Here is a 26,115-nt window from a genome sequence, read left to right on the forward strand (position 1 = left end):
CATAAGACACAAAGGCAGGGTGGGTTTACCACAACTTAAAAAAAACCAAAACTTGTAAATGCCGTAAGATCATTTTTTGGCATTATTCCATATGATTGTAGCAAATGAGATAAAGTCCTAACTTGTAAATGGTAGCACGCACCAAATTCTTATCAATCTTAACAGAATCAACAAAAATGAAGGCTTATCAACATCTGCAGCGTTATCCATGACAGGACTAAGTAACCTTTGGAAACTGTAGTCATCAAAACGTGGTTATGAGAAGACACTTAAAGAGTCTTGCACGTGTATATAGGGCCTTTTGCAGCTTTTTCCTCACAATAGCCCTGTGGGGTGGTGATACAAGTATCATTTCCCATTTTATAGATGAGATAATTGAGGCAGAGAGGATAACTAACTTTGCTAGGGCCATATAGTTGAATAATGTGTCAGAATACGTCTAATAACTCCATTTATGCCACACTGGCAGATGTCAGAAGACCTTTAAATGTGATATCATAAACCGAACAAACTGTCTACTAGCATTCTCAGACACCACAAAGTCTTTATGTGACCTAGAAGAGAACTTTCTAATTATGGAAAAATGCAAATCAAGGAAAATATCTCAAAATAAGGCTTTTTATAAAGAACCTAAGTACAACGTAAATGTTAACATTTCTAAATTTGAAATAATGCAAATGTATATATGAAAGAATGCTAGAAAAATGGGGAATATTCAACTTCATGTTGTGGGTGACATTTCCAGATCTGCTACTGTGGTGTAAATATTTTTCCAACTCTGTCATTTTAACACCAGAAATTGGCAATAAATGAATTTGAGAAACTAACAGGTAAGTCTGCAAACAAGGACAGGGAGTGAGCCACATAAATACATTATGAAATGAGTAGAGAGCATTGAGACTAAAAGTGTGTCACAGGTAGCCACTAGTCCATCTTGGAGTATCAAAGAATTAGTCTTTAAATTGATCGCCTTGTGGTCAAGTATAATAGAACTACCATTCTGGCAGACTGATGAAGAAACTGCAGATTTTTTTTTAAAGGCTTACATATCACATGGTCCAGCTCCAAGATAATTCTTTTTGAATGCTTTAAAATGTTAAATCTATCACTGGAATTAGAGGATCTTATACACTAATTTAAGTATTACTAAATTCACTAGAAAAAGAACCTAAAGTCTAAATTCCTTGAGATGTCTCCTAGGCCTGGTTTCCTCTCTTACTACTTCCCTAAAAAAAACACAGGCCAGCATAGGAGTGAATTCTGCACATTTCTCACCCAGCTCACTTTGAACATAATGCACCTTAGATCAAGGAGAATAGACATCTATCTTGTTTTCCTTCTAAGTGTTAATCCATTCATTGAAAATTAATTTTCAAAAATATTTTTTATTAAGAAACCATAATGATCTAGTTAGATCTGCTTCTCTGACCACATGAGGCAAACATCCTATGCACAGAATCTGACCCGATGCTTCATAATTTTTAAATTGACATCTTTTCTTACAGACATTACAGTTCAGTTAACAATGGCCTTCACTTTTTCAGAGGAAACCTCTTTTCTTCTGTTATATGCATTCCTGAGTTGATGAGAAAGATGTATTCACTTTATTAAAGGCACCTTTACCGACCGAAAAAGACACATACCAAGGCTAAGCAAGCAATCACTTTATTCAGACACCTGTCCAGGGTACCATCACTTTCACCAAAGGGGCTGTATTAGCAAATTTGGTCTAAAGGCCTCAACTCACAATAGTACTAGGGCACAATTACTGGAACATTTTCAGACAGCAATGTCAACTGCCTGAAGACACATGAGTCCAGGAAATCAGTCTGCTTCTGTAATGTGATAGGGCCTCCTTGTTTCAGAAGCAAGGCAGATGGGAACAGTAAACAGTGTTAAAATTTCTGGCAAAGGGGAATGACAAATTCAATCAATGAGCTACTATTCCAAGTGTTAACCTTATATCCAGAACTGGAAATAAATAATGGAATCACTGCACATGCATCATTTCTCTCGTAGGATAACAGAATTTAGGGTTGGAAGGTCCTTTAGAGATCATCTAGCGCCACCCTCGGGCGTTCCCCCCAACACACCCCCAATTTGGTAGCTAAGGATACTTCAGCCCAGAAAGGGGAAAATAACTTGTCAAAGGTTACAGGACTAATAAGCAGCAGAGCCCAAATTCAAAGCCCAAGCCCTGGAATGTCAAATCCAACTCATTATAATCCAGGTAACTAAAGCATTCTCTGAGTGAGATGAAGAAATCTGGGACAGCTTTCAAGGGGCAAGAATTCTTTCTCTGAAATCTCAGGTACCAGATAATTCAGGGGGCTTTAATAAGTGTCCCTTAGGATACTGTTTGGAAGAGCTGCTACATGTCTGGTATCTACTTATGTCTGATATTTCAAAAGAAAGACTGGTTAAACCACAATAAATAAAAGAGAAAAATAAATTGGAAAATTTGTTGAGTAATAATTTGTACTGTGGATGTTTCCCCAATTTAGACTGATAGGAAGGAAGACGAGGCTAGGATGGTCCCATAAAGACACCTACAAGCTACCATCCCTATGCACTTATAGTGCTAATGTTTTCTATTACAATTGATGTTAAAATACGTGAGTTCAACTTTTAAGGTGGGAAAAGTCAGGACAGCTTGGGCGGGGGTGTTGTCAAGCTGGTAATAATTAAAAAATGAATTTTACATAGTACTCTAAAGTTTAGAAAGCACTTTCCACATATTATTATCTCATTTGAGCCTCACAACAACCCTGTGAGGTAGGTACCAGAAGTATTATGAGCATCCCCATTTTACAGATAGGAAACTGAGGCTCAGAAATGTTAAATGACTTGCCCATGGTCACAAAACTACTGAGTGTCAGAGGGTGGGTGTGAATTGACAAGTCCAATATTCCATTCATGATGCTGGCCAGGCTGACTTTCAAAAACTAGAAATTAATCCTTAGAGCATTCCTCCCCCAACCCCACTCATCACCTATCCCCCCCAATCCCATGAGTAAAATCTGGAAGAAGAAAAAAAAAAACAAAGGGTTTGGAAACAACAGGGGGCGGGGTGAGGGAAACCCCTGTTTAGGGCTCATCAGGGGTGGGGACGAGGGAAATCCACAAAGGTTTTTCCAGACTTTCAGTACAGGTAGTAGGTCTTAAGTCCACTGGGAGATGCCAAGTCATGTCTCCTAGAGTTCATCACAGAAATCCACCTCCTCCTTGGACAGAACCCTGGCTGAGCAGAGTTTCCCAGGCATTTCCCAATATGCTTCCTTGTTGGTCTGTCAAACACATCGGTGGCTTCTGGCCTGGCCCATGACATCCCTCCTCAATCTTCCTTCTGAGGACGTGATGTGTCTTTCTTTACCGCCAAGCACGATTCAGAAGCTTCACTTGCGCCAGTCTCTTTGTGATCATGGTGGCAAAGACCAAGCCAAAGAGGACGCTGCTGATCAATACATAGTCATAGTCGTCTTTCAAGACATCAAACTGTTTGGATGGGTAGACACGGGTTTGGTAAATGTCTAGCCCATATGCCACAACCTGAAGAACCAAAGAGTACCCATGCTAGTTAAGAATCAAAATAAGTCACTCCATGTTTACAGTCTCAATAGGGCAGGAACCATGGGTCAGAATCAAAACAATGAACAAACTGCACCCAAAGCAGTCCTAAAAAACAGAAACTGTACTCACCAGACAGGTGGACTCCAGACCAGAAGGAGCAGTGTAGATGCCTCTCATTCTGGAGATAGTCTGATTGTAATTGATGAACCTCTCCGCATGGATCTGTACATCTGGAGAATATGGGATCAAATTCTCTTCTCTGCAAAGCATCAAAGTCAAGTCAAAATAACATTGAAAAGTTCCACTCAATCCAAATAACTCTCCCAAGGCTATGGGACAGCCAAATCCTTGCCTTGGTCTCATCTGCATTCTAGAGAAAACTCCAGCCTTGATTTCTCCCCTGAAGTGCTAGTTCCATAAGTCTGAATACCTTCCACATAGCTCTCCATGCTGTCCTACCCACCCTCCAAGCTCACTCATCACTTTCCCTCCTAAAATCTATATAAGCCCTCCCCACCCACTTCTGTTGATGGCATCAAGATCCTACCAATGAGTGTGTCACCCAGATTCAGAACTTAAGGCTCTTGCTCTTCACTAACCTTCATCTTCCTCATCCATTCAGTGACCAAATTCCTGTCCATACCATCCTCTTTTCTAAAAGCTCTTGCATCCTCCTCTCCCACAGCTACTACCCTAATCAGTACACTCATTTCCACTCTTTGAAGTACTAGTATAGCTTTCTCACTGGTCTCCCTACCTCAAGGTCTCTTCTCTTTTCAATCTAACCTCACAGCCACCAAAATAATATGACCAAATCCCATCTTTTCCTCAGAATTCTTCTTTGGCTTCCCTACTGCCTGCAGGATAAAATACAAACTTCTTCCCTGTTCTGGCACTTATGGCCTTCAACAATTTGTTTGAAACTTACTGGTTCAGCCTTACTTCACACCACTCCCTCAAAGTCCCTCCCCCCCTTTTAAAGACCAACTGGCCAACCTTTTTGTCTCTCCTTCTTCCACCTCTGTACTTTTGTGCATAGACCATCCCCAAAACATGGAGCATGCTCCCTTTTCCTCTCTGCAAACTGAAAGCTTTCTCTTCCTTCACGAGAAGCTCGGGACCATCTCTTCCATGAAGCCTTCTGCTCCCAACTACACTCCCAACTACAGAGACTCACAGAGTCAGAACTAGAAGGGACCCCCAAGACCAGCTGGCCAACCCCCTAATTTTATAGATACGATCAGACACAGGAAGTTAAAGGACTTGCCCAAGGTCACAGACAGTAGTGGCAGAGGTGGGGCTCCAAACCAGAGCATGGCACTCTGCTGATTCTCACTTCCCACAATTTCCCCAAAGAACTTTATCTGAATTTCTCTTCTGCTGTCATCACATTCCCCTATTAGGCCTGGTCTTCATCCTCTAGGCTACACTATCATGTCCCATCATTGCATCCACAGCACCTAGCACAGTTCACATTTCTGTGACATACAGCTAATATTTATTCCAAACTTTCCTCAAATAACCCTGTGAACTAAGTGTCACTTTTTTATTCCCACTTTATGGATGAAGAAACTGACACTCTGAGAGCCCAAGATTACACTGACAAACAGGTGAACCAGATTTTGAACCCATGTCTCCCGATACTAAATCTGCACCAAGATGCCTCAGATAATAATAAGCAAGCTTTCAAAAAATGTTTACTGATTGAGATGCACTAATTTAAAGTGACAAGGACCTGAGGGAAATGAACAGCCTGGGAAATAATACTCGGTTCTGCACGGGCAGAAAAACAAATAAAAATCAACAGCAGCTGGCTGGAGGAAAAATGTTTATATCCTCTGAAGTGAAGAAAATATTACACAAATCACCCTGGGGTAGCCAATATGATGAAACAGAAAGAATGCTAGATTTACAGGAGGAAAAACCCAGGTTTAAATCATGACTGTCATGCTTATTAGCTGCGTGTGAGATCCAGGACAAGTGAATTCATCTCTCTGGGCCATGGTCTGCTCATCTGTAACAGGGGAATAATACTACCTACCTCATAGGGCTTTTATTGAAATATCACTTTATAAACCTATGAAAATGGGAGTTATAGAAACTACTATGACCCATAAGCCAACACTTGCTTCCTTCTCCTTTTTTTCCCTCTGAAATCATACATGGCCCAATCTTTTCCCCTGAAATCATACCATACCATTTTTTCTCTATCTTGAAGCTTCTCCCTCCCCTTTTTAAAAAAATTCTATAAACACCGTAGCTTTAGTATTTGCTGCTTCCCTTCAACCTGGATGAGCAGAATTTGGGGTGAATGTGAAAAGATATCCCAGAAATGGCATATAAGTGCAATTTTACAGCTGACCAATTTCAATGACCATAGGTGACCTACCTATGCGTAAGAGACTTCTACTAAAGTCAGTTGTTTGCAAGTCAGGGCTCACTAAGGGTCCCATGGGTTTCGAGGTCTCACCTGCTTTGCTCTGTTGGGATCTCAGGACGGCGAGGATCTAGCAGGGCCTTTGGCAGAGAGAGAATTGCTCCTGAGGGTAGTCCAACTGCAGAGAAAATATACCAATGAAATGAGCGAGTAGTTTGATAGCTTGAGCCTAGGTCCAGTTATAGATCTTCCCAATGGGAATCTCTTGTGATTTGCTGAGAAAGGAAGAGATCCTAATGAACAGGGAGTAATGTTAACTGCAGAAAAAAAGCCCTGCAGAACAGAAAAGTTCAAAAAGTCGCTCTCACCTTCTGCCCCTCCCCTCCCTGATCCATGACCTCAGTCAGGGAAGTTTTTTCTCCATTAACCACTGAAAGGTAGGGCCCCACCCCCACCAGCCAGGTGGCTCCACCTATTCCTGACTGGGTCTAAGTACCAATGGCTGAAGACAGCCCAAAACCTTTCATCTGAATCCATCTCATGAACAAGCCTCGGAAAGGATGAGGACTTCAGCTGGACAATTATGATTGACATCTCTCTCTTCTCATACATCCGAAATAAACAGCATGCAATTCCTTTCCCCAAACCCAAGGTTCCAAATTTAGCAAGCCAACCCAAAACTATTTGGGGCCTAACACACTCTAGAATTCCATAATCCCAGGCTAGAAAGAACCTCAGAAGGCATTGGGTGCAAATTAAACTAGGGAACAAGAGGTCATTTGAATGCCACTGAAAACAGCAAACTCACAGCCTCCAGAATGAACCCATCACGCTTTTTGACAATTCTGATTGTTAAAAAATTATTTTTGTAATAATTTCTGTGCTCCTACCCCTTGATGCTACTTCTGCCCCCTAGGGCCAGGCAGTACAAGTTGAATCCTTTGTCCCTGTGACAGCCCTTCAAAAACTTAAAGAAACTGTATCAAGTGTCTGGACTTTGGCTTGTGGTCACCCTATCTGCCGAAATCAAAGACCCTACCCATTTCTATAGCCTACAAAGAGCCAAGGTTGATTTCAGAGTCAACTCTGGGAAGTGAGTGACAACTCAGATTCAAGAGGCAAACTATTTCATTGTAAAGGAGAAGGAGGAGAGCTGACCAGCCTCTATAGGTTCAAAACTATGCAAAGCCTTTGACTCAGCAATACCACTACTATGTCTGCAGCCCAAAAAGAACAAACAAAAAGGAACAGGACCTATATGGACATAAACATTTATAGTAGCTCTTTCTGTGGTGGCAAAGAATTGGAAATTGAAGGAATGCTCATCATTTGGGGAATAGATGAACAACTTAAGGCACACTGTGCTATAAGAAATGATAAAAGAGATAGTCTCAGAAAAACCTGGGAAAATTTCTATGAGCTGATGCAAAATGAAGTGAGCAGAAGCAGAATAACATGGCACATGGTAACAGCAACGCTGCAGGATGATCATCTGTGAATGACTTAGCTGATCTGATCGAGACAATGATCCAAGACAATTCCAAAGGACCCATGATGAAGGATGCTATCTACCTCAAGAGAGAACTGATGAAGCTGAAGTGTGGGCTAACGCATACTTTTTTCATTTATTTTTCTTGGTTTGCTTTGCTTTGGGCGACATGGCTACTATGTTCTACATGACTTCATATGTATAAGTGATATATTGCCTGCCTTCTCAATGGGTGGGGGAGGAGCTGGGGAAAAAGAGAGAATTTGAAATTCAAGATTTTTAAAAATGAATGTCAAAAGTAAAATTTTAAAAGTAGTTTTTAAAAAAACAATTTCTACCATCTCACTTGAGCCCAACCTATAAGGAAAATGTGCAACTGGTATTATCTCTACTTTATAGATGTGAAAATTGAGAAACAAAGAGAAGAGTAAAACTGAAATTCCAATCCAGGTCCCCGACTCCAAATCCAGGAATCTTTCCTTTACATACAGATGCCTCTCAGTACCTCCTCACTTCTGTGGCCTATACTGAACTCTGCAGGCAATGGACATTCTGCTCTGACCTTTGTTTATTCAATCAAGTTCCACCAGAGCCTCCCCTAAGACACTCACTGAGTAGATGGCGACTGGTGATACCACGTTCTGTGATGGTGGCCTCCATGGCACTGATGGATGAGGGGAAGATGTATGACTGCTGGAGGACCTGGGGGAGTTGTGGGCGATCCAGAGAGCTGAAGGCTGTAGCATTATACTGCTCTGTCCCTTCATAGAGCTCCAGCACTGTGAATTCATTACGGCGGGCCTTGGTGTTCCAATATTGGTACTGCAGGAGAAAGAAGAAATGGTTTATGATCTGAGGGGATGCCAGACTGTCCCAAGGCTGTTGATTAACCTAACTGGTCAAGGAAGATTGAAAAATGCAGTGCCTTGCTAAAAACAGAGATCAGGGAAAATAGAAAAAAAAACATAGCACCTCCACTGCCCTGCCCTTTACACTATTTAAGTTTAAAGGTGTAGATGTTAGAAATCTAAGGGCTCCCAGCTAACCCAAGCCCCCCACAACAGCTAGGAAAAGGATCTTCCCCAGGTCTCTGGGGCACATGCTGAAAAGAAGTATGATTTAGAAGTAATTGGATTATAGAGAATATAGAAATATTATTATAGGGAATTACAGAACAATTAGATAAGTAAATCTCTGGGCTTTCAGAGGAAAAGAGGGACAATGACTCATCCCTGAAGCCAGGGAAGCCTGCCTGCCACATCCACAACATCTAGGATCCAACCCCTAGGCTCAGCCACAGTATGGAGAAATGCTCAGTGTGCCAGTCATTCCTTACCACCACCCAGTTCTCTGAATGCACAAGATGGACAGGTCCTCTGGCTTTCTTCTGTACTGAGGAATGGATGATACGCCCCGTGACTCCATCAATGAGGTAGATGCCAATAAAGGTGCGTTCATGATGCAAGTCTGTGCTCTCTGTCACCACAGCCAGCAGATTGGGGTTCAAGCTCTAGAAGAGAGGGTAGAACAGAAAAAGCTCACGTCAGGTCATTATGGGACCAACAAACTTCACGACAAGGTAAGCTGAAGACCCTTCCCAGTCCTTTGCTCTAAAAGGCAGATGGGGATGAAATGTCCCGGTTCAGAAACAGGTGCCACAGATCACCAATACCACACTAAGATAACGCCAACACTAAAACAATGAAGACATTCATCACTTTTGATGATCAAAGATGGTACTTGAGTAGGACTTTGCAGTGGCCTTGGGTCACTAGGAACATCAATGATTATAGAGAACAGATAGAAGCAAGCTATCATTCTGAAAGATGACCACAGAAAACAGCTTTTGCTACAGTCCCTTGATCTTAATCCAAGCACCGGGTGCTGGGCATCCTTGGTCCTCTCCAGTCTTTGATCATCTAGAAGATGCCATCCAACTCAACACCTTCAGTGATCTCACAGGTACTACCTCCCTCTACTGAGGCAGATCACAATACCTCTGTACTTATTAGAGAGTCTTCATGAGTTGTGTAGACAAAACATTAAGTCCCTTGGTGGCCCACACTTAGCTAGGCTGGTCCTTGGACAGCACAGGCCCTTGCACAGAAAGCAGTTATTTGTCAAGCCTTTTGTCCTACCAGCACAGCCTCTAAGGGCTGAGAGTCATCTCCCCATCCCCTAAGGAGAATGAGAAGAGGACCTAAGTGCAGAAACATGCACCCTATTCCTACCCTATGTCTGACCTATGTGGCGGATACAGCAAGACGGCTTTTGTCCTCCTCCCCTCACCACTAGTCAAAGTACTGGAGCCCAAATGTGAAGATGTGCCTGCATCAAGCACCATGCCCCTCACAAGAGTACCTTATAGAGTACACTGCGGTCACCCATCACTCGGCCCTGTGAGTGCACGTGCTCACTGGTACGCTTGCCTTTCACCATCACTATTCTCTGTACTTCTGGTGGGATGGTCAGTTCCCAGCTCAGCTCTGTTGTCAAGTCCTGAGGCAGGGCAAAGGGAGAGTTAGTTTTCTAGTCCCAGAAGGTCCACAAATAGAAATGGTGCCTGTCAGAGGCAGCATTGCCACTGTGGAAGTCACCATGGTTTATGATGATGGATCTTTGTGCTAGGAAAAGGAGGGATCAATTCAAAGAATCCCCCAAATGGGAAAATTCTCAGTCATCGTTATTGATAAGAGTACGTTTATATGATGCTTTAAAGTTTGCTTGGCACCGATCTTATCATCCCCATTTTACAGATGAGACAACTAAGGTTCTGGGAGACTGGCTGCCCAACTTGTGAGAGTCTGATACAAGATTCAAACTCAGGAGTCTGACTTGACATCTAGCACTCTACCTGCCACCCCACACAAATGAAAACCAGCATTTACTAATAGAACCTAAGTTCCTTTCGACCAGGGGTTCTTAAATAACATGGGTCTGTGGACTTGAATGGAAAAAAAAATTACATATGTATTTTAATATAGTTGGTTTCCTATCTAATCTTATGTATTTTATTTTATGTATTCAAAACCATTCTTCTGGGAAGGTCTCCGTAAAGGCTTTACCCAACTGCTAAAGGGAGCTAGGAAACAAAAGTGGGTCAGAACTCTTGCTTTAAATAAAAGCCTTGTCTTAGAATCAGAGCTAGAAGTCTCCAAAGCAGACAAGTCCATGCTCTATAAACTCTGTACGCTCTATGTCACAGTTTAAGTATATAATGATGACAACTTATACTGTTTTATTCCAGAATCTTTTTATAAAGGCAAAAGAGCTCACCCACACATCCTAGTAGAACGGCCCTGCCAAAAAGAGGGAAGAAATGGTGGGAGATGCTAAGAAGGGAAGGAAACAAGAATTTATGGAGCACCTACAATATGCTGGGCTCTGTTCTAAGTGCTTATTATCCCCGTTTTACAGTTGAGGGAACTAAGGCAAATGAAACTTGCCCAGGGTCACACAGCCAGTAAGTGTTCAAGGCAGGATTTGAACTCAGGTTTTCCCGACTCCAGGTCCAGTGCTCTGTCTACCAGCAGCTACCTCTTCAAGGGATATGGTATACCACTGAGAAGGAATTAGAGACAGATAATTGACTTGTTCTCTACTCTATGTTCTATCTCAATCCAATATTGCATAGCTTGGGTCACTGAGCCTAACACGCTTCTGCTGCCGCTAAAGAGAATGTGAGCTCCTGGGACCAGGCCATGAACTGGCCATTTTGGTTTGGCCTCATGTTCCCAGCATATGGTGTAGCCCAATGCCTAACGTCTAGTAAGTGCTTGTGGAACCAAATCAGGACAAGCAGGATGACAGGACTGAAAGCTGGCATTCCACCAGTCTAACCTCTCTCTTTACAGAGGAAGAGAGTGAGGCCCAGAGAAAATCAGTAACTTGCCCAAGGTGACCAGAGGTGGGATTTGAACCCAGGTCTTTTGACTCTTACTCAAGTGCCCATTCTCCCTGATCAGACCTGTACAACATATGGCCTGCCAAAGCATTTCGGGTGGCTATCAAGTGACCCATGGCAACCAACTATCATCAGTCTGTCCCTAGTCTTACCTGTCTGTGGCCCAAAGAAGTCCACAAGTTGTACAGGTCTGTCCTAGATCGTGCCATCTTTTACAATCCTATATAATATCTTAAAATTCCAAAGTATTAGTGTAACAATTACATAATTATATGACACGTTAAAGTTGATAATCAAGTATCTCATACACAATATAAGCTCATCTAATCTACACAGTGACCCCAAGTGACACAGAGAGGGGCTACTGTGACCCCCATTTATGGTTAAGAGATCTGATGTTCAGAGAGGTCCAGTCACCCTCTCCCAACCCCACCCCATCACACAGCATCTGAGGAAGGTGTTCACCCCAGATCTCCCCTGTTTTGTCTGCCTTACTGTGCCACATCTAGGCTCAACTCCGGTAAATTTACTGTTCCTCTGCCACATTTGAGTGTCCTACACACTGCCAACATTTGTAAGACCTTACGCTTACTTTAGAGGAAAAATACTCTGCTTTTCACATCAGGATGAAAGCTACACATTTTTCCAGCAAACCAGTACCTAAGCTACCCTGCTGTCTATTAACAGGTGGCACCAGCGCTCTGGGACAGGCTGTAGCATCTTCAGTGGCCTTAGAGACAAGGACCAGATAAACCTCTAGTTTACACAGTTCTGTTCCTGTAATCACCCTTCTGCAGTGGCTGGTTTCTGGCTCAGTTCATTCCAGCCCTGTGCTAATGATAGGTTTCCCATGTACATGGAAGCTTTGCTATTTCAGAGACAAACCACACTCCTCACCAGCCCTATGGTCTCACAAATCTTTGCTACGCTATTCACAAGGGGACCTAGGAAAGATAAGGCAGCTGGTGGTCATTAGGGATTGATCATTAGGGAATGAGTGATTAAAACACAGTAAAGGAAAAATTTGAAGAATATAAATAAACATGTAAAAACTTGTTACAGAATGATAAAGAGTTCAGCAAAATAAGGAAAAGACACTGAATAAAACTGTATAGGGAGCTTTCAGTAATGTAATTATTTTGTTAGAATTTGTATCATGCGAGTTTTCTCATATTAAATATGTGTGCATTTTAAAGTTTTGAGATTTATTTCCTATTTTATTTGTATTTATTAAGAATGTTAATAAATTTTTTAAAAATTTAAAAAGAAAGAGAACAGGATGGACCATGCCAAGTCTAAGCCAACCCCTAAAAATAACCCAATAAAATAACCCAGTGATCCTCACCCCCACCCCCACCCCCAGCCTCTCTCCAGCTGGACAAACGTACTTGTAGCTACTTTACTGGTAAGGGTAACACACCCTAACAAGCTACTCAGCAACAGCAGGGAAACAGTAGACTACATTGTGGGAAAAACAATGTAGAAGAATACAATGTTTAAAAAGACAAAGAATATAAAGAAACATGGAGAGTCATACTAAGTAACAGAGAGAGAAGGCAACAATATGGCTAAGAGAAGAGGGAGCAACACAAAGGATGATTAAAACCTCACAATCATGTCCTGCCTAGGGTTTTCAGAGCACTTTCCAACAATGACCATAAGCGAAGTTGTTAAGAGTTAGCTGCTTTATAAAAAAGGAAACTGAGGTCTGGAGGTTAAATGACTTATCCACATTAGAAATCAGGTCTCTTAAATCCAGCAAGAATAAAATATTATTGTCATTAATTTTTTGAAGTCCATATATCTTGTTATAACAATAAATCACAATTATAGAATTTGTGGGAGTTATGACCTTTATTTTATTTGCTGCTAGGTTTACGATCATTTTTTAAACGGTTAGCTATGTTAAAACTACGCCTCAGTGCCTACACTCCCCTCATGCTGGGCGGACATTGTCACCTTTCTACCTCTAGGCAGAATGCAGGAAAGGAGTTACTGAGAGAAACTGAATTATGGCCCAGGCTGATGTCACTTTGAGTTTAAAAATCCCTGGTTAATCTGGCTCCCATCTCAGCCCATCAACACCGCAGACAAACACAAAACCACACGCGCTCTCCTCAGTGGAGAAGACTCTTTTCTACCTTGCGCAGCCTGAATCCGGACAGTCGGCCCCATTCTGAATCTACGAGATAGAAGAAGATGGAAGGCGCCATCTCTTGTAACTGACGCAAGACGTTACGGCTGGCTGGGAAAGCTGTGACCTGGGTGGGACAGAGTGAGGGAAAGCCAGAGCAATAAGGGAGGAGAAAAGACCAGTGTTCTTTGGGGCTTATTATCATCTTCCCTTCAGGGATGCCCTTATTCAAAAAGAATGAAATATAGATTTAGGTGAAGTAACACAATGTGAGCAACAGCCACAGACATAGATATTATAGTTAAATAATATTAATAAAAAGAAGAATTAAAAACAGCAACAAAATGAGGGTAAGAGGGTTAACAAATACATCAAAGAAAAGAGAGGGACGCAGAAGCAAGAAAGTGACTTTGTAGTAATTCTGTTATAGAAGCAAGAAAGTGACTTTGTAGTAATTCTGTTATAAAGTTAATAGTAGCATTATTAAAAAAACAAATTGTAGATTACTCCGAGTTTCCAGTAATTCACCTTTTATCTGACTATTTACTGATGGTTAATAAGCGTAAACAAAAAAGGAATAAGCCATAAGGTCTGAGAGGGGAACATTAGCAGCTCCTCTCCATTTGGGGCCTGGATTTGATCATGTTAACAGCTATTATCACAACAGAAATCTAAGAGAAGGTGCACCAGCCCTAGTCTAGTCAATCATGTAACTTGGGATGAGCCAGGAGCAAAGGCCAAGGGAGGTTAGAACTCCCAGGCCAGGCAGTCCTGGGAATGAACCCTGGGTTTGCCCTGGGTGCCACAAGGTACCTTATACTCGTCATCGATGAGCAGCAGTGCCTTGGCGTAGTCCTGGTCCATGATGGGCAGAAGCAAGGCTTGTAAGATGGGCCGCTTCAGCACGGGAGGAGCCACCTGGCTCCATTTCCCAAAAATGGGGTTGAAGACATACAGAGAACTCCTTCCAGTTTTCTAAAACAGGCCACCAAATCTGTCAGAAGGTACTTGAGGGGAACCCCACCAAAGGGGGAAAGTGCAGCTTCCACTGACTGCTGCTGCTCCCTAGGAGCCATTCCTGGGTCTCCCCTCAATGGTCCCCACCCCCCTCCCCTTGCCCCTTATCCAGAAGCTGTAGCTTCCACTATCCCAAGGCACATCTACATGCAGCCAGTTAGTGTCAAGAGTTTCAGGTCCTGTTTCCCAGTAGGCAAAGAAAATGGCTGATCAGTCCCCAAAGGGAATCCATACTTGTGCACACAAAGCACATACACACATGCCAGAGAAAGACCCAGGTCTGCCCCCCATAAAAGAAGCTCCTAATTCCACTGGGTTTTTTTTTTTTTCACAACTCTATGTAAGAAATAGGTTCAGAGAGGTCAACTAATATGTCCAAGGTCACATAGCTAGTGTTGGAGCCCAGACTTGAATCCAGGGTTTCTAACCTCAAATTTAGCACTTTTCGTAATGCTGTACTCTTCCTCCTAAAAAAATAATCCTATGTGACCACGTGCTAAGTCAACAGAGGGCCAGCCGTGGGATCAGGAAGACTTTGTTTCTCATCTGTAGCTGTATGGCCATGTCCTCATTTAACTTTGGTGGCCCAAGCAACTTGAAGACTAAATTACAAAAAGTTGCTGAGTTGCACCTGTGGAGGGAGTTTCCATACCAGAAGTTCCCAACATTGATGAAATAAAGTCTGAGGAAGATATGCATTATTCCAGTCAGAGGCTCCAGGTGCATACTACTTAAGTGTGAAGTTATGACCATTTTATTATGTGACCAGCCATGGCTCACAGAGCTGGTACATGATAGGAAGGTGCAGAGGCAGTAGAAACAGTGTTGGCCATGGATCCAGAGGACCTGGTTTCAAATCCTGTTCTACCACTGGCTAGTTGTGGAACCTGAGCCAAGTCCCTTCACCTCCATGGGCCTCTGAGGCCCCTCCCTGCCTATTAAACAGTTGCGCAGGCTGGAGGAAACAGACATTTTTGCCCCTGCACTACTTAATCTACAACTTTCCCCACAAGACAAAGATGGAAGGTCCTGGGAGCCAGGCCCCCGAGAGCCAGGGATGCATGCCTCACCTTGTCCTTCACAAGCAGAATGCACTGTGGGGGGTGGGGGAAGTGAGCTGTGGTTCTCTGCACCATCAACTTGAAGGAGGAGTCAGGATCGATATTGGGCAAGTACTGCTTCCACAGGATGGTGCCTGAGCTGCTCTCAATGCCGAAAAGCTGAAGGAGAAGCAGTCACCTGGTGAATAGTCACAAAGACAAGCCTGGCCAAGGGCTCCCTCCCTCTCCCTCTCTGCCACTGAATTTCGGTCCCTCCTTCAAAGCCCCACTCAAGTGCGACCTCTTCCAGGCACCCACTGTTTCTGGATCTCCCCTCCTGAGCTCCCAGAGCACTTCCCTAACATCTCTCTAAAGTGCATAACATGTAATGTTGGGTATTGCCGCCATCTACACTGGTCTCTTAAGCCCCCAGGCCCAACCTTACGCTCCAGGGCAGCAGGATTCACCTTTCATCCAAGCTGTTTTTAATCTTCTCCATTCCCTCCCACAGTGCCCTGAACAGTAGGCACTTCACACTCTGCTTAGTGGATCTCTGTCCTCTCTCTCTTCTCACCTTGCCTGAGGCCGTCACCATCACCACCATCTTCTGCAGGTTGAACTCATCCCTTGCCAAGTTGTCAATATTGATCTCATTCTTGATCTGACTTCGAGGCTTCCGAGCATCATAAAACATTTTCCAGAGGTGGGCGGTCCAGGCCTGCAGCAGGATGAGCTGGGAGGACAGGCGCTTCAAGAACATCCCCAGAAGGCCATCTGGAGACAAGGAAACTGGAATGAATCTGGGGGTCAGCCCACATGAAAACAGGGAGTGCTTTTGGGTATGCTCAAGTCATTCACACACCAGGCTACAGCTCACAAGTCATTCCCCAACCTGAAGCTCCAGTGTCGGATGCAAACAGCCTGGCAGGAATTTGGAGAGGAGTGGGTTGAGGAACAGAGGATCAGCCGAGCAGCTCCATCATTTTATTCTCAATTCACCACAGCCATTGAGAGGCTTTTGCTATCTCAGAATTCTTTCCCTCACCATGAAACCTCACCCCCTTCCTGCTTCCATTCCCCCTTCACTTGCTGCTCCCCAGATGGCTCTACTACCCTGTTATCCCTGAAGCTAGCCTTCAGCACATCCTCAGACTCTAGAATGGCAGATCTGCCCTGTCTCATGGGTGGCACTGGTGCTTCCCTCTCAGCTCACAAAGGGATGAGTCCCAAGCACAGCAAGCAGAGTGGGCTGTTCTGGCCCCTCTGTAATGGCATGTTTGGACCCCCCAACAATAATGCCAGATGAGGAAAAGCTGCCAAAGAAAGCTAGCAATGTGAGCAGGCAACAGGCAAGAGAGCAGCAGAGAGCAGGCTTTACCTTGAATGGCTGGATCCAGGCAGCAGAAATAAAGAGGGAAGGTGAATTAACCCTTAAGGTACAACAATGGGGGGGAGGGGACAGGGACAGGAGCAGGGGTGAGGTCAGTTTGGACCCCAAGCACTGCAAGGGGTGAGGGAGGGAAGAGCTCTACAGGCCACAACACTGGGGTCCTCAAACTCACTGCCTTTGTCATCTAAGACCCTTGGCATCATGTTCTGTGAGGAGGAGGCCTGGAGTTCAGCTGAACTGCACTTATCACCACCTCCCCCTCCAAGGAATGAGGCAGAAGGCAGAGGAATAAAGGCATAGCCACAGCCAAGTTGCCTTGGCCAGGAATAATGAAGCACCTAGCTCTGGATCTAGGAAAATAAGGATGCAGGTGTGGGGAGATGGCTTTCTTGGTCTACATGACAAACTCCCTTAAATCCAAGAGAGAAGTAGAAACACGCTCATCCAATTCTGGTGTCTCTCAGAAGCCCCTCTCCTCCAGGTCCTCCCATGCCAAGAAGATAAAATACTCCTCACCTGCCTTCTTGCCAAACTCTCCTTCCAGCTCCGCCTGGGCCCCAGTCAGGGGTAGGTCTACCATCTCCAAGCTCACTACTTCTGCCAGTGACTCCTCTCGGCTCCAGAGCAGCATTTTTCCAGCTGGAGAAAGATCCAAGTCAATAAGACAGAGCCTACCCTCCTCTCGTTTACTAAGAAAAGTCCTCCTCCAGGGCCCACAATCGTTGCAGCCTGTGCTCCAGAAAGAATAATCTAGATTTGTGTCAACATCAAGAGAGCTACCAGCCTTTAGGCTTGCCAAGGTCTCCTAAGAGGTCTGGAGGTCAAGAAACGGGGGATGTCAAGCCTGGAGAAGAGCAGCTTTAGAGGAAAATAAACACTGAGTTCAGGCAGGTAAATGGTGATTGTAAGAAAGAGGGATCAGCTTTGTTCTGGGCTGAATCCAAGGGCAGAATTAGAAGGTTTCTAGATTTGGGCAGTTTCCAAGAGGTAGATATTGGCTGGCATAAGGACAGGCCTCCTCACAGTCAGAGCTACGCAGAAGCAGAATGGTTTCCTCCAGGGCCAGTGGGCTTCCTGTCACAGGAGGTCTGGAAGCAAACACTAGAGGAGACTGTTACCCCAACGGGTGTCAGACTCCATGATCTCTAAAGTCCCCTCAAGCCCAGAGAATCTAAGATTCTGTTATCATTGAGATAAAAGCAAAGGCAGATGGCCCAAAGGCTGCTGGGTCCCCCTCTCTCTATCATGTCCTAGAGGGAATGGACTGAGAGGGCCTGCTCACCCAGCTGCTGAAGGAAGAGGAGAAGGTGGTCGTCGGTCTGCACCAGAGCCCGGTAGCCCACTGAATCATCCTTCTTCAGAAAGACCTGGATATACAACTAAGCAAAGGGGCAAGAAGAGAGCCACGGTCAGTACAACTGCGCAGTCCAGAACCCAGGGGAATGTCAGTGACAGGGCCTGGCTGACACGAATAGCCCAAAACAGTTAAGTGCTGCTTAGGCCCCAAGAAGATGCTTCTTCCTCAAAGAAGCAGCAATGACAAGGGTGGCCCTACTGAAAGTTCAGAAACTTTCCTTCAAGCTTGATTTATTCTTATAGGCATTATTTCATTCATCCTATCAATATATTCCATTAAATAGAAGCCAGATTAGTTCCTCCATTTCAGATGAGGAAATTGAGGCACAGAGCAGTTGACTCACCTAACTTCACCATAATGAATCAAAAACAAAGCCAATATTAGAAACCCTGACTAAAGATTCCTGACCCAACAGGGAAAGCCTGCTCTAACCTTTCCATCGTCTGGCACTCAGGGTATTCTGTAAGAAGTGAAATACCCACTTAAGTAGAGTCTTCACTCCACTCACCCGCTCAGGCCGGGTACCATTCTGCTCCAGGCTGAAGGTGATTGAGGTGTCAAGCAGCCGCCTTCCAGTCTCCGCCAAGTACAGGTTAATGGTGTAAGTTTGGTTAGTGCAAACAAGGGGTTCCTGAAGAGACAAAGAGCACAGGATGATGGCAGGGATCCAAAGAGGTCAGAAGACTGGGGGCTTATGAGAATGGGGACCCAAACATGTGGATTCAGGAAGAGCAACCCCCAGCAAGAAGGCCACGTTAGGGCTTTGTTGTTTGTTAGGGCAAAAGTTCATGGAGCCAGAGGTGGCAGGGGCAATGAAGGGATCCATCACTGAGATAGAGGGTTGGCAGGCCAAAGGACAACTACTCAAGGCACTGAGCACTGGGCACTAGCTAGGGTCACACAGTGAAAGCCCAGGGATAAATAACCGCTCAGCTTTATCAGCTAGCCAAATCCCCATAACAGATTTAGTTTTAAGGGAGGGAATAGGAAAAAAATGTAAGTTTCCTAAGTTACTGTTTCCTTCTAAAGCAAATGTGGGGATATGGCTTTACTCATGATCCCCTGGAAGCCCCGTAGGAAGCTAGACACAGACCCAGGCGCTGTGTCTCCACAGCCTTCCCTCACACCCAGGCAGACAGCAGGTCCTGAGGGTTCAGAGCCAGTGCCCGATCCTGCCTCACCTGTGTGCTAGACTTGTCCGAGGTGCTCTTTGTCAGCGTCTCTTCAACACTCCCGCCTTTTTGCTAGGAAAGGAGGAAAGAAGAAAAATAATCACCTCTCATCCATGAAAACAAATGTTCATTTCCTAAGTCTTCATTACTAAGGTGAAGGCCAGGACTATTTCTCATCAAACCTGGCATTTTTATATCATTGCCACACATAAAACCCAAACAAACCCTAATACTCTCAATGGGCAAGTCAGTCTGTCTCAATTTCTTCAACTGTTAAAAAAAAAAAAATGGGGATAATAACAGCACCTAAGATCCCAAGAATCAAATGAGATAATATCTGTAAAGCACTTAGCAGAGCGCCAGTACATAATAAACACTTAATGAAGGCTCATTCCCCTTGCCACTCTCAATGAAGCTAAGCCTATCTTTGATTTAGCCAACATGTACTGTGTTTGCAGTTCAGTGCAGAACCATGAACCCCACAGGAAGAGACGAACACTGATCCTTTGGAAGCCCCAGCTGCTGAGGTTCCCCCCACCTCAGCTGAAGTTTCGGTGCAATGTCCAGGGTAGAGAAAACAGCCCCCAAGGGTTGAGAAGTAGGCCTGAGTTGGAGCCCCAGCTCTGGCTTACTGACTGGCATGTATTTGACCACTCTGTGATGAGGCTGAGAATACCTGTGTCAGCTTTCTCACAAGGTAATTCTAAGGGCAGAGCTTTGGAAACCTTCAAGCATCCCAGAAATGTGAGAATTCTTATTCTCATCGAGCTAACTACTTGTCACATCCCATCACCAGAATCATCCTAGTGATTATTCACGTTCTGCCCCCACAGGAGGAAAATCACTCTTGTACCCCAATGCACATACTCACAGCTTCAGTACGGCAGGTCATCACAGCAGCCACAGTCTTCTCCCCACTGGTACCAAAGCTCACCAGGGCAGTCTGGGAAAAAGGAAAGGGTCAATTCTTAAATGATGATGACTGGTACATGAGTCAGTAACTCTAGTGGAATGGTGCCTCTCCAAGAAGGCTCACTTGGACCTGGCCTTCTCCAAGAAGGCACATTTAGGCCTAGGGTTGGAGGAGCCTCCAGACGTTTCTGGAACTCAACCCAAAGCTAGAAGCCCAAATTCCAGCCCCAGAACCTGGGAAAGGTCAAAGCAAAGCTCTTAGCATTGGAGAGGTTAGCTCTCATTTCTGTGGCCTCCTGGATCAGCAGGAACCATGCAATTCGTTTCTTTGAAACTGAAAAGGTTCTAAAGTATTTCCCTCTTCTAAGACGAAAACTGATGGAGAATCAACTTCTACTCCCAAGGCTAACAACTCCCAAACCAATTCACACTGACCTCAGGAACACACCACTGACTTTGAGCCTCAAGCAAAATGTCCTTCTGATAGCAGAGAACCCAAAGCATAACTTAGTTGCTTGAGCTGGCCCTCCAGGAGTCCCAGGAAGTGCTAATGATGCTTCTAACCTGTGGGAAGCTTCGAAGTAGACTCAGGCCTTCTGGGCGGTACTGCAGCAGAGCAAAATGGCTGGGGGCCAGCTGCAAGAAGAACTGCGGCCGGGAGGCACTTGTGGGACTGGGCTGGGTGGGTAGGACCCAGGGCTGAAAACCTTGGCCAAATTCTAGCTCCAGGGCCTGGGAGACAGGATACAGAAATAAAGCAGCAGCAGACAAGGGCCCAGGCAGCAGGCAGCGCCAGACTCACATTCCATCACCAGAATCATCCTAGTGATTATTCACGTTCTGCCCCATTAGCTCAGGAGAGCTAAAGCCTGATTCAAACCAGGCTGCCCAAGGGGAAGTGGGTGGCACAATCACCCAAAATCCACAGACAATGAAATCTGACAGAAACCTGACCCTTCCTGGATGCACCCAAGTTCAGCCATGGTGAGACTGGCAAGCCAATTCTCCAAGAGCCCTCTCCACCCCAAAGCCCAGGCACCGAAGGGGTATGAGAAGGTGGTGAGTGTTCCAGCCTTTCACCTGCAGCGGCGTTCTTTTCATCTCCTCCTCTGTCTCCAGGGCCAAAGTGAAAAGAGAACGCGTGCCTGGGTCAGGGCACACCAGCACAGCCTTGCCTACCACACCACAAATCCCACTTAAGCTCTTCAGCCACGGTGCAGAAACCCTGACCTGGGGGATGAGGCAGAATGAGGGTGTGTTAGGCCATAGTCCTGAAGGAAGATACAAACATCCTACTTGTAGTTAGCTTTTTGGCCACTCCTGAGATTTCACAGGTGTAGGAAATTCATAGTGAAAAAACTCCTGCCAATGCAAATTAGCACCTGTTCTGCACATTACAGTCTTACAGATTGTGTCTTGTCTCTGGGCCCAGAAGCACCACATGTCAGAGATGGAAGGTGAACTCAGGTACTGCTAAGTCCTGAAATCAGATTTCCCTCCATCAACTACTCCATATGGCTCACGTGCTCTGCTCTTCTAGAGGAAAAAGATCCCACCTCCTCTGAGGGCACAGGACATCATCTCAGAGGAAGGTATCACAAGCCTTCTTAAGCCCCTCTCTGGCTGGATGTAATATCATTTATGTTGCAGTTATCAGAGGGAACAGATCTGATATAAATACTTTACATTTGAGCTATGTACTACTAAATTCCTCCAATACCTCCCTGTGGGATAGAGGAGACTACCATGTACCCTACCCCTGTGCTGACAGAGGAGGAGCACAGTCAGCACCCAGAGACCCAGCCCAGTTACAGTCCGGCAGGCTTCCCTGGCTGACTGTAGGATGATGAACCTCAAGGCCACAGAGATTTTCCAAAGGTCTGTGATCTGAACTGGCAGAGGCCATACCTACATCAGTGAGATGCCAGACTCTTGAACCACACTCTGAGCACAGGGAAAAGAGCACTGGCCTAAGAGCTAAAGGACTTGGTTCGAGCCCTGTTTCTGACACTTACTCGCTGTGTGACCTTAGTCAAGTCATCTCTCTGAACCAGTTTCTTCTTCTGTAAAATGAAGCTAAAGAGGCAGAGTAACCTAGCAGATATAGAGCCACCATCAGAATTAAGAAGAGGTGGACTGAGTCCCATCTCTAATATGTATACTGTGTACCCTGGGCAACTCTGAGACTCTGGCAATTCCCTCTGCCAATGAAATTAGATGTCTAGACCCAAAGAACAAAAAGGAGAGAACTGAATTACCGACCTAACAGGGTTACTGGGAGGAAAACATTTTGCAAATTCTAAAGTAATTGATAAATCTGAATTATCATTACTATTCACATCTTTCTCTAAGTTTGCCTGGATGTGCCTAAAAGGCAAAGACAAAGACAACTTCCTCTTCCTGGCACAGCCCCCTTCACCTGCCCAGCTACATAACCTCCCTCTTACCCATTCCGCAGGATGCAAACAGTCTGGCTATTCCCTCCCAATCACACCTGATGCCCAGTACTAAGACGTACCTGCTGAACCATCTCGCCATCTTCCACATGAAAGGTCACAACATTCACATGACTGTTGGGAACAACCCCCAGGACCCACAACACTCCAGTGCCATATGAATACACCATCTGATACTGGACGCTCTCACTAAGAGAGGAAAGAAAGGGCAGAAGACAATATGCTCAGCCTCAGGACCAGACAATCCTGGATTGGTCACCCCAAGCCCACAGCCATGCTCCCTACCATGAAGAGCCACCAAGATGAACTCTAGGAATCCCACCCTCCTTATGGCCACATCCTCTGTGCTATTCTTTTCAAGTTTCTCTTTTTCAATGCCAAGAGCTTTAAGAATCCCCTACCACCTCCACACCCACACTGGACTACCCGATAAGTCTTATGATGAAACAGCCCCCTGGGTTCAGTAGATTGAACATGCTGGGAAGCAGATCTATCAATGGACAAATATAAGTGAGTTATCTCTCCCTCTCTGAACTTTCGCTGCCCATGATGAAATGTGGTGTGTGCTTCCCGCCCTGCAAAGTGACCTCCAGGTTCAGCCAAGTGCCAGGGGCATAGACCTAAACAAAATCAGGCATTAAACCCTGAACAAGAGATGATCCAATAATAAATAAAGGTCCTTAGAATCTTGGTAGGGGTCTTTGGGAATTACAAAGAAGAGGACAGGACAGTCATCAGCCTGGCAGAGTTCAAGGACCCACCTTTTTGGAAGTTGTTCCATCCACTTCTGGTGTCCATTGGAAAGGTAATGAAGAGTGAGCGTGGTCCTCTTCAGCACTGCTACATATTTCACCACATCTTGCAAGCCCACCAGGCTGGCCATCTGAAAACTGAAGACAGCAGGGAATAGAGGAGGAGACCTGGCCCAAGGCCCAACAGTGAGGGAGGCCACCTGAGGGAAAACCATTTCTTCTTCTCTCTCTCTCCAAGAAAATCTCACATAAGTAACACAGAACCTCCGAAACGTCCAAGTCCAAGGCAACACTCCCATAACCTCCCAGAGCCATACTACAGCAAGAGACTCAAGTGGAAGGAAGACGAGACCAACTTCAGATCCACAGAAGGTCACTACAAGGCACACCAGCACTGCTGCTGCCAACGCTGCTGCTGTCTTTCTAACCACCTCAGCTTCCAGCTTCTTTCTGTACATCAACCTCTCTAGCCATTAAAATATTTCATTGGACTAGTAAAGGAGAAGCCAAGAGCTACGTGTTATCCCAGATCAACAACTAAGTGGTAATCCTGGGAAACCATTTTACTCCTGAGATCTCCACCTTCCCCCTGCAATAAGACAAAACAAAATCTGCCTACCTTCCAAAATACAGAGAAATGAATGCAAATGCCTCAAAAACCTAATCCAATACTTAGTAATACTTGTAAGCAAGCAAATACTTACAAAAACTCAGGTGGTTTCTTAGCCTGACATCCTAAAATATAGGTAATGTCACCGTGCATCTGTGCCCCTATTTTATTTCTGAAGCTTGATCTCCTAACAGGAGAGCCCTGACATGTCCTAGCTGTGTGACCATAGACAAATCTCTCATCTTCTCAGAGCCCACTTGCTCATTTATAAGGCAGGAAGTAATTAACACACTGGCCTTACTGGATTGGAGAAGATAAGAGTTTGCAAAGCTTAAAGTGCTAATTAAGTTTCAGTTATTATTATTACAGATTTATTTGAGTACTACACAAAAACAAAACAGTATCAAGTACAGAGCTCTGCATACAGTAGGTACTCAATAAATTCTTAATAAATGGAAAATACAGTTCTATAATCCCAAACATTAGGCACCAAAAGTTGAGTGTATAGTGTGCTAATTTCTATAATTCCTGTAGAAATATCCAAAAGGTTGATGGGAACGTTCACCTATAATTTGGTGAACTGCAACCATCCTTGCCTCAACCAAGATGAAATAGCCCTTCCCCTACCTGCCAGAATCCAAGGACATCTCCCAGTTCAAACCCCCAATGTTGGTCTCCCAGGAGCGAAGGATCCGGCCCCCACTGGATACAGTGAGGGCATCTGCAGAAGAAAAGACCAAAATTATCCTTTTGCCCCACACTGCTTGCAGCCCCGCAGCCTCCCAAAGACTGATGAAAGCTATTACAGGGGTACTTTGTCTTTTCTCCTATATAAACTGGAACTGATCCCCAAAAGGAAACAAATATATGGGGACAAGGAGACACCACCCTGAAGAAAACAAAGAACATCTCTGCTTACCTTGCCCATGAAGAAGCAGGGCATCGATGACACCCTCCTGAGTACCCTTGTCTACATGGCGCCACACTAAAAAGCAAGAAAGGAAAACCTTGCTCTCAGGAGTGGAGCAGAGAGAACAGAGAGACTAGGGATGACAAGCATCAAGACAGAGAACTTATCTATAGAGTAGTCCCTACTGAAGTCAGGGGCAGGGTGACAGCAGAGGGTAGTAAGGTCATAAGTATTGTTTCCACATTTGCAAAATAAGGAAGTCGATATAAACTAAACTTATTGTAATATGGGGAAAGTCAGAGTTGTCGATCACTTTCCAGAAGTTTAATAAGAAAAACCAATACCTAAATAAATCAAGGTAGTCCCTTAACGCAAATATGTGCAACATAAGGATGGCACCTCAGTTTAAAGCCATCCTAGACCTAGAATAAGGTCTGACATACACAGGAATAAACCCCAAAGGCTGGCTACATGGCCATATTAAACATTTATTCAAACATGTCAAGAACAAAGCAGGTGTATCTTCTGGAAAGTCTATCCCTAACGCTGGGTACCTGGGGGGCCAGAGTGCATAAGATGTTGGCAGTTCAGCCCCAGGGGGTTTGAAGCCTGCAGAAGTCACTCACAGATAGCCCCTGTCCGGGAGTTCAGAGCTGCAATCACATTCTCCTCTGTAGCCACAACCATCTTCTTTGATCCAGGGGCACATTCCAAGGAAGCAAACTTAAGCTTCCCAATATACTGTTGCCTCCTGAGTATGGGAGGAAAGGGGAAAACAAGGGCTCAGTTAATATTACTAATGTAATTTTCAAAAAAGTTGAACACATACAAAGTGTTATCAGCAACATTACTGAATCTAGGAACATATAATCACTGGTTACTGAAGAAGTTTGTTTCTAGATAAGGCAGAATGAACTAGATTATGTTCAAGAACAAAGAAAATTAAAAGAATCTCTGTGGGCCTTCATTTTCTCATTTTGGGGAGGAGAGAGACAGGCTCTATCCCTTTCAGATCTATGAGTGAT

The 26,115-nt window shown here is 44.6% G+C and overlaps 1 protein-coding gene across 2 annotated transcripts in view; it reads right to left on the bottom strand.

The window, feature by feature from the left end:
• Positions 1-1,649: 1,649 nt before the first annotated feature.
• The window catches only part of EMC1 (ER membrane protein complex subunit 1), a 34,509-nt gene continuing 10,043 nt past the window's right edge, over positions 1,650-26,115 (bottom strand). For both annotated transcript variants that reach the window (XM_072609099.1, XM_072609100.1), the window contains exons 2-23: positions 25,717-25,841; positions 25,100-25,165; positions 24,808-24,901; positions 23,580-23,708; positions 22,881-23,007; positions 21,443-21,592; positions 20,927-21,094; positions 20,322-20,393; positions 19,460-19,522; positions 18,787-18,909; positions 18,204-18,300; positions 17,438-17,560; positions 16,106-16,305; positions 15,562-15,711; positions 14,288-14,449; positions 13,482-13,601; positions 9,798-9,935; positions 8,773-8,946; positions 8,048-8,258; positions 6,041-6,125; positions 3,700-3,829; positions 1,650-3,549 (exon numbers count right to left, since the gene is read on the bottom strand). In XM_072609099.1, the coding sequence (XP_072465200.1) occupies positions 3,370-3,549; positions 3,700-3,829; positions 6,041-6,125; positions 8,048-8,258; positions 8,773-8,946; positions 9,798-9,935; positions 13,482-13,601; positions 14,288-14,449; positions 15,562-15,711; positions 16,106-16,305; positions 17,438-17,560; positions 18,204-18,300; positions 18,787-18,909; positions 19,460-19,522; positions 20,322-20,393; positions 20,927-21,094; positions 21,443-21,592; positions 22,881-23,007; positions 23,580-23,708; positions 24,808-24,901; positions 25,100-25,165; positions 25,717-25,841 (2,887 nt within the window). In that variant the 3' untranslated portion in view covers positions 1,650-3,369. The remainder of the gene's footprint in view (positions 3,550-3,699; positions 3,830-6,040; positions 6,126-8,047; positions 8,259-8,772; positions 8,947-9,797; positions 9,936-13,481; positions 13,602-14,287; positions 14,450-15,561; positions 15,712-16,105; positions 16,306-17,437; positions 17,561-18,203; positions 18,301-18,786; positions 18,910-19,459; positions 19,523-20,321; positions 20,394-20,926; positions 21,095-21,442; positions 21,593-22,880; positions 23,008-23,579; positions 23,709-24,807; positions 24,902-25,099; positions 25,166-25,716; positions 25,842-26,115) is intronic.

The sequence above is a fragment of the Notamacropus eugenii genome, chromosome 5, assembly GCF_028372415.1.
Source record: "Notamacropus eugenii isolate mMacEug1 chromosome 5, mMacEug1.pri_v2, whole genome shotgun sequence".
NCBI lineage: Eukaryota > Metazoa > Chordata > Mammalia > Diprotodontia > Macropodidae > Notamacropus > Notamacropus eugenii.